The 19,109-nt window shown below is 40.7% G+C and overlaps 1 protein-coding gene across 3 annotated transcripts in view; it reads right to left on the minus strand.

Moving 5' to 3' along the window:
* The window catches only part of ITGA6 (integrin subunit alpha 6), a 41,217-nt gene continuing 27,258 nt past the window's right edge, over nucleotides 5,151–19,109 (minus strand). For 2 of the 3 annotated variants that reach the window (XM_021400198.1, XM_021400200.1), the window contains 16 exons: nucleotides 18,138–18,233; nucleotides 17,660–17,721; nucleotides 16,202–16,359; nucleotides 15,174–15,329; nucleotides 14,563–14,678; nucleotides 13,694–13,883; nucleotides 13,526–13,609; nucleotides 13,248–13,327; nucleotides 13,013–13,090; nucleotides 12,801–12,903; nucleotides 12,172–12,345; nucleotides 11,406–11,504; nucleotides 10,922–11,032; nucleotides 10,744–10,842; nucleotides 10,294–10,419; nucleotides 5,151–7,231 (listed from right to left, as the gene is read on the minus strand). In XM_021400198.1, the coding sequence (XP_021255873.1) occupies nucleotides 7,073–7,231; nucleotides 10,294–10,419; nucleotides 10,744–10,842; nucleotides 10,922–11,032; nucleotides 11,406–11,504; nucleotides 12,172–12,345; nucleotides 12,801–12,903; nucleotides 13,013–13,090; nucleotides 13,248–13,327; nucleotides 13,526–13,609; nucleotides 13,694–13,883; nucleotides 14,563–14,678; nucleotides 15,174–15,329; nucleotides 16,202–16,359; nucleotides 17,660–17,721; nucleotides 18,138–18,233 (1,891 nt within the window). In that variant the 3' untranslated portion in view covers nucleotides 5,151–7,072. Of the gene's footprint in view, nucleotides 7,232–8,733; nucleotides 8,864–10,293; nucleotides 10,420–10,743; nucleotides 10,843–10,921; nucleotides 11,033–11,405; nucleotides 11,505–12,171; nucleotides 12,346–12,800; nucleotides 12,904–13,012; nucleotides 13,091–13,247; nucleotides 13,328–13,525; nucleotides 13,610–13,693; nucleotides 13,884–14,562; nucleotides 14,679–15,173; nucleotides 15,330–16,201; nucleotides 16,360–17,659; nucleotides 17,722–18,137; nucleotides 18,234–19,109 lie in introns of all 3 variants that reach the window. The other variant, XM_021400199.1, reaches the window with a different exon arrangement.

Here is a 19,109-nt window from a genome sequence, read left to right on the forward strand (position 1 = left end):
TCTGGCGGTGGGTCCACCTCCATGGGCTCATCCTCTGGCGGTGGGTCCACCTCCATGGGCTCATCCTCTGGCGGTGGGTCCACCTCCATGGGCTCGGGTTGGCTGCTGCTCCCCATGAGCCGAAGCCTTTTTGCTGGAGGAGGATCCATCCTCCTCCACAGGGGCTGGGAACACTGGGTGGGAAGGCTCAAGCAGGTGGGAAGGCTCAATCTTAATTGCTCCTTGTCTCAGCCAGGTGCTGCCAAGGCGCAGGTGTGTCAGTGACTGGTGTTCTGTTGATGGGGTCCCCGTATTTATACCGGTCGTCAGGGAGGTGGCTGGTGACATCAGAAAGCCGTTCTCAGGTGTGACCCTCAGAATGCCCTAAGATGTCCACCAGGACATGGCTGTGTTGGGCAAGGGGAGGCTATGGCCTGAGAGCTGCCCTAGTTGCCGCCAGTGGGATTCGTCAGGGCCTCATGTTTGGACAAGGTGTCTTCAATGTTTTTGTCAATGACTCCAATAAAGATCTTGAAGTTGCATTAAGTGAATTTGTGGATGATGCTAAACTGGGCAGAGTGTTGACTCCCTCAAGGGCAGAGAGGTCCTGGCAAATCAGAGGGCAGTCCCCATCTGCACAAGGAAGAGCAATTGCTGGGTTCTGCACATGGGATGGGGCAGCCCTGGCTCTGTGTACGGGCTGGGAGGTGAGGGGCTGGACAGCAGGCCTGAGGGAAGGGATCTGGGGGTTCTGGTTGGCGGCAAGTTGCATCTGAGTCAGCAGTGTGCCCTGGCAGCCAGAGGAGCCAACCATACCCAGGGCTGCATCAGGGCCAGCACTGGCACCGGGCGAGGGAAGGGGTTGTCCTGCTTTGCTCTGCCTGGTACGGCCTCTTGGTGCAGGTTGGGGTGCCTCAACAGAAGAAGGGTGTACAAGTGTGAGAGACTGTCCAAATGAGGGCTACTTCCTCTGACCTAATCCAGTGTGATGATAGCTGGATTTCTGACATGCTGATTTCTGTAAGTTCTTATGCAAAGCCAAACAGACAAAGGTGTTGTTTCTGTAATTTGGCGTTTCTCTAGTCTCCTGCTCCTGCTTGTTGGTGTGCCTGCAGTTGTAATACACCTGGTTTTGTAATTCAAAGGGAATAGAGCAAAGTGGATTTTAGGATAACTGAAAGCATAGGATTTTGTTTTAACCTTAGCAATTGCATCTTTTCAATTTCAATCTAAATGCAATAAATTCAGTCTAAATTCATCTAAATGCTTAATGCAGCATTTAAGGTTCAAAAAGATAATCGAGCGCGTGTTGTTCTTGTAGGGTGTTTTGTAGAAAGAGTTTTGGTTTGTTATGGTCAGACTGTAAATGACCCTTACTGGAAGTTGCTGTGCTCGGCTGCTGCACGTACTGCTGCTTTTTTGTTTTCCCCTCCCCTCTTCCAGAGTAGCTACACTGTAAATTTAAATCCCAAACTGTCCCCTTTTTGGGCACGGATAGAATAGAATAGATGGGTCTTTCATTTTTTTCAGCAGCTTATAGGCTTTCCTGCGACGCCTTCTTGTGTGCCCCCGTGGTTTTCAGCTGGTGCACTTGCTCCACACGAGGGCTTGTCTTTGCTCTCACATTTTTATCTGTAACTTTCCTTGCTTTTTGCTATGCTAGGAACGGTTCATGGAGTTCCATTGGTTTGTTGTGGCTTTCATCCCTTTCTTTTTTACACAAGTAGAAGTAAAAATGTATACAAAATGGCAACAAAGTTGATCAACGTTGATGTGCAGTGTCATCTGTATGAGTTTGTATCAAATTAGTGATGGTTCAAGAAGAGCACGGGGATGTGTTCGTGTCTCTTTATCCAGCGTGTAACTAAACTTGAGAGTCTGTGAATTTCTGCTGTGTCCAAGTTCACGTGACTCAGCATCAGAAGGCAGAAATTGGAGTTGGTGATGGTGGTGTCTCCATCAGAAAAACAAAGCTTATATTGCAATTGGGCCCTCATTTTTGTGGGAGCGGGAGAGGTGAACGTCATGGTTTTGTGATTTTTGTTGCCAGTATTCCACATCGTAACGTCATGTAAAGCACTGGCAGTTAAAGAGTTAATGTTCTGGTTATGTGGACTGCTGTTTCTGGGTGCTTGGTTCTCGGAGGGGGAGGGAGAAGCTGCATGCCCCAGGGGTCTTAGCGCCTGGAGGGGGAGGTGGAGCTGGAGCTGCTTCGCACCTCTGGAGATGCGCTCTCTTCGTTTGCTGCAGAGAAGCACGTGGTCCTCCAGAAGTTTACAGAGTAAGGCCCCAGTTTTGGACACTCTCATTTTGTTCGCTTTGTTGGCCTCAGTTCCAATTGTATTGTGTTGTATTGTGTTATTTTGCATTCCGATATCACAATTAGTAAATTAACGTTCCTCCTCAGGTGGTTGCCGCTGTTTTGTTTTAGACCCATCTACTATTCCCCTACCCTTGCCCCTTTTCCCTTTTTTCCTGGGGTGTGGGTCCGCGGATCCCCTGCCGCATTTAGTCACGGGACTGGGCTGGACCAGCCCACAAACCGCTGACACCTTTTTTTTTCCTCTTTTCTTTCTTTCCTTTCCGGGCCTGTGGGCCTGCTGACCCCCTCTCATGGACGCAGATAGATCCAGAGATAACTCCGTGACAGGGAAGCACTGCTGCTGTCTTCTTGTGAGGATCACGGCTGGCTGTGCATGGGGTGTAGTAATGGAACGTGGGCTGTGCGGTGCTTTGTGCTCCTTAGAAGTGAGCTGGCAGTAAGCAGCCGCTTCATGCTGAGAGGAGACAGGACGCTGGGCCCTGCGCAGGGCGATGAGGGCAGCGAGGGGTCAGTGGTCAGGAACATCGTGTGTGCAAGCAGCGGCTGGGGCAGGGGTGCTCAGTCCAAGGAGAGCAGGATTGGGATTGATCCTGAGAGCATGCAAGTTCCTGCTGGAGCGAGCACGCAAGCCCTGACCGGCAACAAGGCTGCTGTGCAGAGAAAATCTCACAAAAATGTAGGAAGACTTCTGCTGTGAAGCGGGTCGGCCATTGGCGTGGGTTGCTCATTTAGAGAGGCTGCGGAGGAGATGTCTAAAAGCTGCCCTGGGCCAGAGCAGCCTGCTCCGCTTGGCCCTGCACTGAGCAGGGGTTGGACCAGAGGATCTCGGCAGGGGCCCTCTGGCCTTGCGCTGCTGGTCCAGGGTTCTGAGCCCCCTCCCCTCCCCAGAGAGCCCTATGTTTGTGGCCCAGCAGCTTCTTGGCCCTGTGCTGTCTGGATTGTATTTTCTTTTTCAGCTCAGATGCGCTGGTGCGGGGACAGCGCTGCAGCATGTGAGCTCGGAATGGGGGGTTGTATTAGAGCTGTCTTCAAAAGCTTTCACCTCAGCTTACATCGTGATGCCTGAGGTGTTTGTGGGAGTGCCCTGCTTCTTCTGTTCCCCACCCCCCCATCAGCTGCCCTCCACAACACGTTGTGCTAGTGTGCCCCGTCCTTTGAAAGCGTCTGACGTAAGCTGCATCTGCCATGCCGTGGGTTAACCGTGAGGGGGGGTTGCGGTTCGCTAGGATTTTGGTCATGTACCTCCGGCTACACAGCGTGCACACGTGTTAGGCTTTGTGTATGTATGTATATTCAGATAGATGTGTGTTACATACACAGATACAAATATGTATGTACTCGTATAAATTCTATACACTTATGCTACCATACGTATCCCACCATCTGTGGTACTGTAGTGTATGTATTTGATACCTAGTATTTTGTATGTGTATATATAATATGTGTAGAATGCTAGTTAAACTGTGATACTTTCATTTAGATTAAAACGTATGTCGTGTGTATATATATGGTATTTTTGTACTTATGCCTGTTGACAGTTTAGTCAGCTATTCACGAAAGAATTTGGCTTCATCCATTTTCTGTGGCACATGCCAGACAGTGTTGTAGGAAGATCTGCATAGGGGGTCTGGGCACACCCACGCTGCCCTCAGCCCCTACCTGGTGCTGTGGCACTGGCACAGCCTGTGGTGGTGACAGTCACTGTCCTGCCTTTCTTCTGCCATCAAACGGAGCTGTTAAGAGGCCATTTAACTGTTTCCCCAAGTCTGTGGTTTGCCTTGTTGTGGACAAATGTTTGTGGGTTTAGTTGTGGAAGCATCCTGCCTGTAGTAATATTGTATCTTTGACGTCCTCCAAGAGCAGCAACTTCCAGCTCTAGCAGCAGAGCTCCTAGCTGTGTAACAAGCAACAAACCTTATTTGGGTTTGTTTTTTTGTTTTTTTGGTCTAGTGTGTATCCTTCTAATCTTCAGGGCTCTTTGCATCAAAATGAAGTTGGACAAGGGGCTGGAGCACAAGACTTAACAGGGGCAGCCGAGGGAATTGGGATTGTTCAGGCTGGAGAAGGCTCAGGGGAAACTTGTCACTCTTTACAGTGACCTGAAAGGAGGCTGTGGCGAGGCCGTTCTCCCAGCTAACAGCGATAGGATGAGAGGGAACATCATTGCCTTAAGTTGTGCCGGGGAGGTTCAGGTTGAATATTAGGAAAAATTTCTTCTCTTGAAAGAGTGGTGAGGTTTAGGAGCAGGAGGCCCAGGCAGGTGGTGGAGTCCCCATCCCCAGAGATGTTCAAGAAGAGGATGGGCGTGGCACTTGGGAACGTGGGTTAGTGGGCATGGTAGTGATGGGTTGATGGTTGGACTAGATGATCTCAGTGGTCTTTTCCAACTTTCAGGATTCTGTGATTGCCTTTCAGCAAAGCAACCTGTAAGACTTAACGTCTTAAGTATAGAGATAAGCCACAGGGTTTCTTTTGAGAATTTCTTTTTTTCCTGTGTTGCTTTGTTTTTTTTCTGTCTTTTCCGAGTTGAAACCAGACCCTGTGACCAAGTAGTTGCCTAGCAGACTTCTCTGCTAGGTACAGAGGCAAGTCAGACCCTTGATTAGTTTTGCTAAGCCCCAGCAATGTTGTGCCCAGTTGTTGGGGTGCTAGGAACTGTGGCAGCTGGCCTGCAGGTGTGAGATTGAGTTATCTGCCCCTCTGCAAAGGGCAGGTCCCCTAGGGGTAATGGCAGTATTTACAGTGGGACTGTTGATGTTTGCAACGTTCAGCCTGCTTTTCTGATGTTCCAGTGAGCCTAGCTGTGGCTATCTCATGTAATTATGGGAAGAAACCACTATTACGATGGTTAATTTTAAAAAATTTATTTCACACATCTATACAAATATCCACAGGTAATTTCTAATAATGGAATGATGTAGCATTTTTAGCTGGTTTAAAAAAAAAGTTCAAAGTAAAAGTACACCAGTGACATGACTTGTTGAACATCATTTTCAGTTTAACACTGCAAAGACATTCATGTTCTTAGGGGAAGGCCACAATCTGCTTTTAAATCAGTCGGGTAGTTGGTTGTCAAGTGTCTTAGCACCTCATTAGCCTGGCTTCTTATGCTGCTGAGCCTTTCGGTGAATAAGCTATTTTTCTTAAAAGCTCAAAAACTGAGTAACAGCTACATGGATTTGTCAGGGTTCATAAAATCAGGGTCATGTACTGAGATTATTTAGTGGGAGGAAGAAGAGCCTACTCAATTAATGCCCTTTCTATAAACATAGCATTTTAGGTGACCATAGCTTCTAAAAAGGTATTTTGAAAGTTAGTAGCAGAAATTAGGCACCTGACAGCTGCCCTCTTAGCAGGTTTTTACCCTCTGAGAGGAAAAAGTACCAAGAGATTTTTGCATAGTTCTAACTGCTAACAACTAGTGAAGGTACATCTTGGGCAGAATTCTGTTTTATGTGGAATGAACAACTGCAAACTGATCTTCATTCTTAGACAGTACCAGTGCTTTAGAATGAGGGTTAAAAAAAAGTGAATTCTTTAAAGAGTTTTATCAATGATTGGATTGCTGACAAGCACAGTGTTGTGGCTGTTCTCTTAATAACGTTCAGGTATTCAAGAGGGTTCAGTAGTCTCAAAATGGATCAGCTCAGATCCTCATAGTTAAGTTAGGCATATACAGCCTCGTCAAGTGCTTCGTAACAGCTGTAGTAGTCAAGATCATTTGCCAGACAGGAAGTCCTTATGAAGCTGGAAAACTGTTACCAGAGAACCTCTCACTTCTTCCAGTAAAGTATAAAACTATCTAAAAACCCTACCTCTGCTTGGTGTCAGAACTGTTAAATAGTCTGAAGTAATGTACAAAGTCATCTTACAAGACCGGGTCGTTCTTATTAGATCAAGATACAAATATCAGGAAAAAAGACCCTACGTACATCACTGGAATAAATATTTACATTTTTAGAAAGCGTTGGCACCTTCAGTGATTTATTAAAATGCAGCGAAAGCCTCAGGTCTCATCTTCTGAAGTTCGTAAGCACAGTGGTTTCAAGATTCAGGTAAGTCTTTGGCCTAACAGTTAGTCAAAGACAACAATTTATAACAAAAATAAATACAAAAATGACTAAAATATATATACAAAAAGTACATCTAATATTCAAGCCTCTTTTTAAAAAACTAACAGACAAAACAACCTGTGTATATTTGTTGTGAGCAAGATTTACATCATCTGATTTTAAAAATTGAGCAACGTGACCGATTGCGCATACAACTGAAGATGATGCTTTTTGTAAGCCCTAGCAGCAAAGCTTATGACTAAAATAGAATTGCAGGTCTTCAGATGATACTTGAACTACGTACGTTAAGGCCACAGTGTGTTTGCAAGGGACCACACGTCGAGGGAAGGCTGGAGAACCTGTGCTGACCTCAGTCATGCATTCCTGCCATTCCCAGGAACGTTAGGATCACAGGAAAAGGTCTGCCAGAGTGGGTATGCATGTTCTGCAGAAAAGAGCCCAGATCAACACAGTGTCTTCTAAAGCCTGAGTTAGATTTGAAGGGGGGGAAAAAGAGGCAGCGTAGAAATTAAATAATGCCAGTAAGGACTGACAAAGCAATTTTAACTGTGCAAACAAAAGCCGCAATATAAGTAGTAATATCTACAATCAAACAGTGAAGATGTCCGTAGTGTTCATAGGTCTAACTCCAAGAGTTTACCATGATGAAAGCAGTACACTCTATCTGAACTTTGTGGAGGGAAACAACAACTTTTCCCTAAGAATAACTTTCATTCTCATTCCATTTTGTGAACCACTGTTTTGTCTCAAGATCTTTCCATTTCCCGCCTTTGATCTCTCGTTCTTCTTTTCGAATTCTTACAGCATGGTAGCGGGGGACACTGTCATCGTACCTGGAACGCTGGAAGAACCCGCACTGGGGCCGAGGAGAAAAAGAAGAGTTTAGGTTGAAGTTGCTGTGGAAGTACTACAGTTACAGAGGCAATGCATTCTTCATAAAGGTAAGAAAACTGAATACAGAAAGATATAGACTCAAAACACACCGTATGAGTCTTCCTCTAAAGCTGTTCTGTCATATATTGAGAAAACTCCGTGCTAAACAAAGATGTACATGCAGCTCAGGAACGCTTACTTCTCCTGAATCAAAGGAAGGCATGTACTTCATTATCTTCCTGCATGTTGACATGATTTACCATTAAACTTATAGAAAGATTGCCAGGGCTTTCAAGAAAAGCTTACACTAGGGTCTTCTTTTCAAAGCACCATCACTACTATAGTCACCTTAACTAACTACACATACGCAGTTCTAGACCACAAGTCTTGCTTAATTTGCCACAGAGTGAAAAACAGACATAAACTGAAATTTTGTAGTATTCTATGATGAACATCTCCCTATATGAAATGCAGGAAACCTTATTTGTGACCCAAAAGTTTTCTTCTTAATCAAAACCATTATAAAACCTGATAAAAAAAAAAAAAACCTACTTAAGAATGGACTGACATGAATGTTCAAAATAAAATGAGCTTTGGCCATAGTGGTACAGTGATGATGACCGGCAAACACTTGACATGTTCACAGGTTTCTGAAGTCAAGACTAAAAGTATGAGACGTTGTGCCAAACTGTCATTACATGCTCCTAGCAAAAAAATAAAGAAGAGGTAGGGCTTCATTTATGACTTGTTTTTAAAAAAGCTTCAATAGACATGTATTTTAAGTGGGGAAAAAAAAAAAAGCATAGCTAAAAATTTGATCCATCACTTAGTAAAAATATCATTACCCATAGTTTCAACAGATTTTAGATAAGAATTCCTTCCCAATCACTCATCTCAAAGCATCTCTAATTAATGTCCTGTCCATGCATGTATTATCTTGAGTAAAGGGTGGTAAAAGCATAAGTTGTCATGCATCCTGGTAGTTTCAGCAGAGAAGTTTCTTCTAGGAAAGTATACTCCAAACTGAAGGAAAATAGGTGTTTCCACAGCAATTACCTTTTATTTATGAAAACTCCTTTTGTTATTAGCAACTTTATTTTTAAGCATGCAGTAAAAGGTTAATAAAGCAAGTTTATCTTCTATGTGGTCTTAGCTGTAAATATTAACTCTGCATTGTTGATTGATTACCATCTCTAAAGCTTAAAAAATAACTTACTTATATTGTTAAAACATCGGTTAAAAAGACTAAAAACCATTGCAACAGATCGATATGTTTTCTAGAGAACTAGAAGCTTCTTAGACCAAGGTAACCACCTGTGTTTATGCACACTAAAAGCTGAAAATTATTAACAGAATAAGCAAGCAAGTACTGACAGTCTGAAATGCAAAAGTTAATAGAACATATGCAGGAAAAGCTTCATCGTTAGCCACCACACCCACAGCATGTGCCACCACAGCTAAAAATTAAAAAATATCATCAATTACCAATTACAGAAGTAGATCAATACTACGCATCAGAAGTAAGCCTCTCTTTATCAGATGGCTGAGCATGGATCTCAGCCTTGTGATATGTGGCATCGTAATGATCTTTCTTACTTCTTTTGAAGAAACCACACTACAAGGAAGCAAGGCATTTAGTCAATTTCAGTGGACCGAAAGAAGTCAAACCTATTAGAAGCGACTAGAACACACTTTCCATAATCCCTTCACAGGCCAGATGCCTGAAGTTCTAGGAAGTTTTCACAAGAAAAGTCAGCTGCTGTTACTAGATTTGAGAACTTCTGGGACTAACTTACTCTGTAAAACAGCAAAATAACCCAGGGTGTAAGGAATATTCTTTAAGAGGCTTTGTGATAAAAAATTTTAATGCATTGTTTTTTGAAGAAAAGCTACTTATAAAGCACATCTGTAGCAACTAAAGCTGTCTGTGAAGAGCAGCAAGATCTCTCTACAAAAACCAATTTATGCACAGGGTAAATGCTTCGACCTGTTCAACAGGAGTGTTTGTCTCATCCCCAGCCATGCAATTGCCTATGATGTACAGTGTTTGTCCTTCCTAAGATGACTTAACTGCTTGCCATCAAAAGAAGGAGTTCACAGTGTGTGTATGAGAGCATTTTCATGTGCAGTAGAAGACTAATAGTTGTAATCTAACAGCCCATCCAAAACATTAACGATAATTCATTAGGAAGACTTGCAACAGAAACTGCATTTCTTTGAGAAGAAGGAAATCAGAAGTATCCTATGAGAAGTTATCTGTAACAAGCAGTAAGTCCACCAATGGCACCTGCTCCAGTTTCTCCAAAAGAAAGTGATAGGATATTTCTCTTCACCCACTCTTTCTAAATGACTGTCTCCTCTCCCCATCAACTTATACTAATTGCCTAAGCCAGTAAATAATAAAACGACTACCCTATTCTACTTGGAACCACAGTTAGTTGGGGAAATGCCAAAGGCAGTTTAAAAAGTACTTGTTTTATTTCTTTTGCAAATTCTTAACTTTTCCTTTTAAATACTGATTTACTCCTTTAGGGTTTCTAAGATAAGGAGCCCATACTACAGAAGCTGAACACACAGGTAATGTGCTATCTTTGTATCTTTTGTTGTTGTTTTTTTTTTTCCATCTACTCTGAGTTTAATGGTATTTCTAATGCTATGAGAACAAAGCCCTGCTAAAACATCTGTGGATCGTTCACAAAGTTTTACACCCAACTGCAGCAGCCCCAGTCATTATCCATCTGTACTGAAGTAACTACGGTCTCTGGCCAGCTGGCTGAAGCTTTGCCCAAACCTCAAAATATTTCCTTTTGAGGATCTAGAAACAGAAATATTTCCTATCAAGGACAGACATGTGTTTTCTTACATGACCGTTTTCACGTCAAATGTTCCAAAATTGAGAAACTGACACAGGTAACATACAGTTTGGGCCATTTTGTTGTGTTTTGAGTCCCAAATGCATAGCAAAAATACAACTGTTCGCTTAATTTGTTTGCTATCCTGTCACTTGTATACCAGGAAACATGAAATAATCAAGTAAAAACTTACCTTCCATAACAAGAATACCAGGAGCGCAAGCATCAGTACTCCAGCAAAAATAGCCACTGCGATGATCCACCAAGGCACTCCTGTATAAAGTGCTACTGGTTTTGCAGGAAAGACAGTAACACGCACCTAGATGAAAGAAAAGAAGATTGAAAGAGCATTTCAAAAGCATTCACGTTTAATATAAAGCTGTAATTTACAGTCTTTTTTTCCTACAAGGTCTTCTCTTATTACATAATGTTTCTGGAGAAAAGGTTTCTATGGGTATCATTTCAATACAGTAGCAAGTTCTGCCAAGCAAAATAAATGTGAAAAGGATCACTAATTCAAAATTTGACTTAAAAAATCCAATTTATTAGCTCCTTTTGCTTTAGAAGGGTTTATCTTTTCCAGTCTTTGAGATAAGCTGGAAACATAACATGATCTGTGGCTAGCATTAAATGCTGAACCTACCTGAGCAACTTCATTTGTGAGTTTGACGTTCTTAGCTGCAGCAGGAACACTGATCGAGGCTCTGACAAGAATGTCTAGGTAGTTCATTTTGGAGTATTCCTGTTCCAAAATAAAATACAATTACTAGACATACGACAGGAAAGAACCCAAAACTTTCAGAAATGGCAAGAGGACTTACTTCCAAGAAAGTACTGTTCCACAATCTGGAACGCAGCAAGATCGATGCCTTGCTGTCAAAACCCTTCAGAGGACATTTTATGTCCACGCACCGCGCATTCACCTTGCAGTCCTGCAGTTACAAATTTTTACATGTAAATAAAAGCATCTTTACTATTCTCCAGCAGGATTTAAAATTGGACTCTACACATCATATTTAGGCACAAGAACCAAAATCTGTTTGTACCAACAGCAGTGGGAAATGCACAAAGATGCAATTACTGTTTATTTAAGCATAGATAACTATGGAGAAATTCTTTCCTAGTTTCTTCTCATCAGCAGGTAGGTAAATATAAATTAACACATTCTAAAAGCATCAATACTTGGATTTAAGATAGAAACAAATCAAAGCCCTATCATTTTTCACACTGCCAAACTCCAAAAAGCCCTCTTAGGAGGGGAGAGGGAGGTATCCAACAAGACTGTAGTTGATGCAGTATGCTTACCAAGGTCTTATATTTTCTTTCTGAAAATAAAGAAAATGACTTGCTGTCTGTAGTCTGCTTCTCTGCAATCTCACGCTTTCTTCTTGAGTTATGGGATTCCTTTAAAATAAAATGTTTTTGTAATTTCTCACAACTGTGTCTTAATTCTGTCTCTTCATATAAGCACAAAACCAATTTTTCTTCCCAAATCAGCATGATATACATGCAGTTTTAATAGCTAGAATTACAACTTCTCCCAAATGACCTTGAGATTAGAAACAGTGAAAATGAGGGCTCCGGGGGTTAGAAAAGCTTGCTAGGTTGGCATAATGAAGGACTGTGAAACTCTTGTTTGATTAAATTTAGTGTATTTCTTGCAAATAAATGGAAGTAAGTGCAGCTCTTTCTCTTTTGAAAAAGTACAGGAAATTCACTCATGGTGGGGGCAATGATTACTGTTTATTTTTTTCCATGTAGGAAAATAAACAGCTTTCAATAACGTTGATGAAATGTGTTAAAGCTAAGAGCAATTTCATCCGGTGAGAGCCACCGGTGCCCGTGCAGATACAGTCACCATGACATAGCATCCATCCTGTAGCTTACCTCATCATCTATTACCAAGTCTCTCAATAAGCTTAGCCCCTAATATATTGTTTATGTATCATGCTTACAACTTTACTGAGACAAAAAATTCCTTCTGGAGGTAAGCTCTTACACCCTGTTATCACATGCTGTAGTGCTTTAATGGTGAACTAATTAGTGAACAGAAGAAGATAGGAAAACATACCGCAACATGCAAAAAATTTATTTCATTCTGTGGTTGACAGGAAACCTTTTCCAAGCCCTTGGAATCTATTTTCATCAAATACAGCAGCCATTTGCCATTACTAATTTCTTTTGGCCACTGGATGTCCAGGGAAGCTGTACCAAATGTTTTCAGTGGCCTGCCCAAGTTGGTTACCTGTGAAAATAAACTTTCTTTATGTTGTGCAATCTGTTCCAAAGGGATTTATCACCGTTACTGACTTGGAGTCATGCAGTTAACAGGAAATTAGAAAGCCACTAAAAGACAGTGACAACAGCTTAAAGGCAAAATGTATATGAAAACTAGCACATCTGAAAGGCAACTAAATGTCAAGCTTGAAAGATTAAAAATCCATAACATTAAGCTGCTGATGTTGAGAAGTCTGTCTTCATATGAAACAACCGCTGTTTAGAGTTAACAAATCTTTTGTCTACATAACAGTAGCAAACTCCAAGTTTATGACAAACTTTTACACAGAAAGATAACCAGATCTTGCTCCTGTTGTTTGGGAAAATCCATTTTCAAATCCAGCAACATTTTTGAGAATCAAAACACATAAAAAGAGAAACCGTTCTTTAAATGTGAAGCAGCTCTTAATCTAAATTACTCACTCTGAATTCATACTCTATGAGGTTTCCAATATTATCTTCAGATTTCATAGCACTCTCACCAACGATGTTACCTCCAAAATACACCTGAGACGGCTTAGCCACTCTGTTCGGGTGGGGTGGAGAGAGGAGAAGAATCAGATTTTAATGAAGTCTGCTGCAAAGGTGCTCTCCCCCCAGCCTGTGCCCCTATTTGTTTTGCTATCAACACTTACCCAGTGAGCGATAAAAGCAATTCAAGAACCACTTTAGCGCTGGCTGTAATTGTAGTCGAATTTAGTTGAGTGCTTGTTCTACAGTGGAAAGGAAACAATGCTGCTGATTTTACAAGTTTAGAAGTTTTTCACTTTACTATTAAACTGCTCTTATGAATCAAACCATTAATTCAAAACATTTTCAGCTGTATGTAAAAACACAGCGTGCACAGACACACACACAAAGAAAACTTACGTCTCTAACTTCAGATTAATGTCCAAGTCTGTTGTATCAACATTAACTTTAGTGGTACTTAAGATCAGATAGAAGGTTACCTAGGCAAGAAAGAACATCCATGACATGTGAACATTTTAAAAAAGATATTACTATATGCAGTATTACAGTAACACACCATCAAATTCTAAACTTAAAAAGACAGGTCTAGACCATATCTCCAGTTACGACACAGAAACTGTGGAAGACTGCAGTCAGGAATCAAATTGTCTAGCATGAGTAAAGTAGGTGCAACTCACATTGGAATTTCTCTTGAACGGATTTCCAAGTTCACACTCTGCTTGAGAACCATTTTGGTTAGCACCACACGTGAGCTGTTTTTCCTGAATAAATAGAATACATTTATAATGCAATTCATGCTAGAAACATTTTAAGATCTGAATACCCTTTCTCTTAAAAACACTTACAGGATATCCCCTCATCTCCCTGAATGCAGAATAAGTCAGACTGTCTGGAAAAGTTGCAATTAGTTTAGCTTCGTATGCATCTTCTCCATCTTTCTGTGGATTTCTTGCATCAGATGGATTATTTGTCACTGTTATTTCCAGGGCAATATCTTTCTGATCTTTTAGAACGAGCACTGGAATGCCATTTTCACTGCAGAAACAGAATATAGAGCCATGCATTAGGGAAACAAATGTTTCAAGGTTTGTTTCTTACTATGGTTTACCCAAACATAGAGGACAAATGAAGAATTACTGTAAGGAACATAAACACAGGAATCGTCATAGTTTTTTGTGGCACCCTCTGCTAAAGGCTGACTGATCACAGTAAGTAAACATTCTTCCTTCTGCGTTTTCTTTTTTACATCTCCTTTGTAGTACCACTGGCCCTCCAAGGAGGAGGGATGCAATGCGGTGCTGGATTTGTGTTACAGTGTAACAATTTCTCCATTAACTTCTCTGTAACGGCTTGCCTTAGGCTACTGGACTAGAGTATACTATAACTATACAGCTAATAGTACCACACAGAACTACTGCAAAGCTGGTTATCATTTCTCCAGCAGTTAGAAACCTTCTTCTAAATTTTAGACCAAATCTCCATGGTTGCAGCCACTCTATATCCACCATTTTACTCTGTACCATCACTCTTCTTCTAAAGCTCAGCCCCACTCCCCCACGACTGTCACCCTGACAGATACAACTACACAGGACTCCATTTGCCAGGCCAACAGACCAAAGCTATTCTATCTCCCAAAATAGTCTAAAAAGTTGGGTTTTTTTCAGCACTTATCAATAATTTGAATTTTAGTAGTCATTGCTAAATCAAGTCTTACATTGGTAAATAGGTAAATCTGTCTTCATTTCCTTCTCTAGTGCAAAACCGGTACTGAAGTTTCAGATTGCTGTGACATTCATTGTCTTCTCCACATCCTTCTTTCAAGAACTCCACCTAAATAAAACCAAAGCACTTTTACTGCATGCCACACGGTACTAACTTAAAACATGATTTCTGACACGCAGTGCATAAAGCAGCTACAGGGAACTCAGTAACTTTCCAGGATATGTCACTGATGCAGAGCTCAAATGCTGTTTGCATCCTCTCCATGAAGGAATTAGACTGCACTTTTTTGTTGTTGTTGTTATGTGGGATAAGTGTCCACGGCAGGAGATGAAAGATTCCAGTTCTTATTTAAAAGCATACTTCCTCCTAAACGTGTTGGGCAATAGAAGAACCCTAACAGCCATATGATCTTATGTTACAAAAGAAATGCAGGACCAAGTTCAGAACATTTTGTAACACATTCATAACAAAATACAAAACATAAGCCAGTTCAGAGTCACACCAGTTATTTCCTTTGGTCATCATTTAGTTTTCTACAGTATTTAATGTTCAGTGACTTATCACAGTACAGATTTCTAGGAAAACATGCTGTTAAAGACTTACTTTTGTGACCTTTGTTTCAGATTCATTTGAATTTAGTATTGGTATAAGGTCCGGAAGCGCTCTCTCTTTTCTGGTGGATGATGAGCCAGACTCCAGGCCAGCAATATTAACACTGACTGCTATAGGAATTGGGCGTAGCTTATCTTTAATTTTTTCCTGATAAAAATGTTAAATGGCATAGTTAGCATACAGTGCAGAGAAGAAATACAACCTCAAGACTATCTTTTGATACACCTTTTACAACAAGAAGTAAAGCAACACCACCTTTGCTACATTTTGCAATATTACAACTATTCACAATTTAGAAACACATAATTTTCTAAAAATATGCATGAACACAACAAATCCTAGCCTTACTGTATTTTTTTTCTGGCTTCTTGATTATTTCTCTTAGAGTTAAGAATTACTAGGAATAACAAATGGTAACTCAGGCAAATGAAACACACTATAACAATAAAATAACACACTTTCTTCCTGTTAAGTAATTCCAAGGTCTTGAATTTCCTGTGGCCAAAAGCAACACTGGAAGTTCATTACTCCTGAGCCACAGATAGAGAATTTGTTCAGCTTCTGGAGCAGAGTCGCCTTTAGGGGCCAGCACAGCAGCGAAGTGTGAAGAGAGCACGTACCAAGCTTTCCTATTGTGCCCATTCAAGCCATCTAAAATCCATGGCTTGAAATCCTTTTCCTAGTCAGTCACACTGCTAAATTCTAGAACTACTTCTGTGTCTTCCAACAGCTCTCAATTTTTGGCATTTGTTGACTCTCTATTGCTCTAAATTGGTTCAGCTCTCTTGACTTCCACAGCACACTGCACTGGCTACAACTTTTATTCACTCTTTGAAAGAAAGGCAGCGGGAGGAAGCAACATGTGTGCAGAGAATAGTAAAGTAGTACTTGGTTCTGGTTTTCTCATTTCAAAGCTTTATATCGTACATGATTTTTAAGTTGCATACAAAGATATCACGAGGCTGAAAGAGCATCATGCTTTGTTTTAAATGAAACAAAAATTAAATACTCTGCCTTACCTGCAGCACAAGCTTGGCTGTCACACACTGTTTGGAGTTCTGCCCCATTAGGGTGGTACTTGCAGTGAACTGATCAGATAGATGGTCTTTAAACCGTACCCTAGATGGCAGGCCTAATTGCCTCCTCTCGTTTTCTGCTTCAAATGTATAGTTGATCTCTATATGAAGAAATAAACTAGTTTGCTATAAGGAAGAAACCTTGCCATGGTTAAAAAGAAAAAAAAAATCAAGTATGATTTTACAGCAGCATTCTAGAATAGTTTCACTCAGTGCTAGGCTTTACAAATTCTTTCAGTTATTTACAAAGCCCTTTCCATCTGTTGTTTTATCCCCCTCTAGTGAGGGGACACTACTTCCAAACAAAATCCTCCTTCTCATCTGTAAATTCCTGTTACTTTACCAATATTTAGAGCTGGCTGCAGCAGTTGTAATTGATGCTGTAGAGCCAGTAGGGGGCTGAGATAAGAAACTGTAAATGCTCTGACATGATTCTTTGCTTTCTGTCTTGTCCCAGATAGCACCTGAGCTAAGCAGCGAGCAGGATTTTGAGGTCAAGGTACATTGTTCATTTTAACACTGAAAGCAGTAGTCTCGAGCTTCCTAGCTATGTCTGCTGAGGCAGGGAATACCATGGTTTGACAGATGTGATGTCTGTCCATCTTTTAACCATCTCTGTGCTTATCAAGCTAATTTGTCAGTCCTTAGGAGCGTGCATGTGAGTGACCTCCAAGTGCTGGAAGCACTTGGGCTGCTGAAGGACCAGGACCCTATTCAAGTACATCTATGGATTTTACATGTAATTTCAAAAACCCAACACCAAAAGAGGAAGAGGAGGTTGGGGCTTAAAATTCTTCTTATTTCCTATCAAAATCCTACAGAGTTTTCAGAAGTGTAGTAACAGCAGCATTCTAACAACTTATGGGAAAAAAACAGGAGATATCAGAAACTGATGCTTTACGTTTTTAACTACATTCATGACACAGACTCCTAGCCTCCTATTAATACAGAGATTTATTACTTCAGTTGCTGTTTTCCACAAAGCTATACACACAAATATGGAACACTTCCTGTAGGGTAAGTCTCCAATGAGAAGCAATGTTTATTAATGATATAATAAAACAGGCTTTAAAACTATTTTCTAAAGCAGCAAACTGGAGAGGCAAACTGGTTGTCATCTGCATGGCAGCCATTTGCTCACTGGCAGCTACAAAGTTTCAGTTGAGTCTTTTACCAACAGAACTTCCTAACATCAGAATTTCTTTACTGGACACTATGTGCTGCTCCAAATACAGATACTGCGTAGCTGATTGTCCTTAGTACTAAGTCACATTTTAAACCTGTCATAGTTTGAGATGAGTCATTATAATTTAAGTACTATTCTTCCATGATACCATCTAAGTTTTATACACACACACACACACAAGACAAAGATTAAAATTATTTCTCTTTAAAACTTACTTATTCTTGGATTTAAATTACGAGGGTTTGCAGTATATTGAAAACATGCTTTCACATCCATCCTGTAAAAAGTGCCAAGAAAGTAAAATAAATAAGATATAGTCCAATGGACTGAAAAGTTTTAACAGTCCACTGAATTATGTTACGAGCCTTATGATTCTGCTTTTCATGCTAGAACAATCATTTGCTGCTTACTAAACTGAATTAACAAAGCAACTAAAAAAGGTTTCATGAGCAGTTAGAAAAAATATTTTCTGGAATTTGCTTTTACATGTCTGTTCATGAGAAAGCTGTACAAGTTAAGATAACATTTAGGTATTTTAACATTAAGGTAACAGTCCTAAGTGGCAAAGCAATATTCATCGGCTGTCATATTCCCCCCACCCCAACAGTCACTGACTGGATGCATTTTGACAACAGAAATCTCAATACACCACAGCTTATAACATTCTTGACAGAATAACAATTTAAACATTACCATATTTCACTGGGGTCTTCAGGGTTCTTTTTCTTTAGATCAAGTCTGTCAGGCTGTACTGTAATGCTTTTTGTGATGCTTATGACAGGTCGAGATCTTTATTTGGAGAAAAAAAGAGGAATGAAAAGAAGGGGTAAAAAAAAAAAAAGAAGAGTTTCAGTTAAAATTAATGCAACAATTCATACAAATCCAGATGTCTTTATGCCTGCACTGATCTGCAGCAAAGACATCCCAAGAAACACGAGGTTTGGCTTTCAGAATGGTAAGAAACAAAACAATGTAAAGCTAAGCTAAGCAAGTCAGAATAAGTGGCTACAACAGTGAGTAGAAAATGCCTAATGAGGGAGCAGGGTACACTAATGCAATGTTATGGTTGTTATTTTATACACACACAGGAAATTCAAAGCGATGGTTCCCATACCAATGGTAATTCAACCCTTGTGAGCAACTGTAGGTACTAAAGTTCATTCAGATTAATGTCCAAAACAGCTTTAATGTGGAGCCTGGATGGCTAGGGGAAACAATGTTTTTAGATCCTGACTCCACTGCATGCAGACTGCAATCATAATTTAGCCTTGCAACTTTTCCTTTCTTTCCCTTTTTGGATGGGGATAAGAAAAGGCAGCTGTTTCAGTGAGGGTCCAAACAAGCCACCTCACCCCTTTCATCAGATTTAACTGGGTGACTCCTTTCGCTGTTCATAAGCATAAAGGTTGAGTTCTCACTTCTATAAGTTTTTTTGTAATGCCCTTATGATTAAAGGTTCTTTTGACTAAGTAGAGCATTTAATAATCTAATGAGCATCCATTCCACCTAGTTTATTCCCTTCCACAAGCAATATGAGCTGCTTTTGTTATACACTGTTTCAGTGTATTTAAAGGCATTCCAATTACATACACAGATTCTATACACCTTAGAGATACGATCATCAAAAGATTGTAGGAAAGGCAATTCTCCCTGAAGGGCAGACTT

The sequence above is a fragment of the Numida meleagris genome, chromosome 5 (genome assembly GCF_002078875.1).
Source record: "Numida meleagris isolate 19003 breed g44 Domestic line chromosome 5, NumMel1.0, whole genome shotgun sequence".
Taxonomy (NCBI): domain Eukaryota; kingdom Metazoa; phylum Chordata; class Aves; order Galliformes; family Numididae; genus Numida; species Numida meleagris.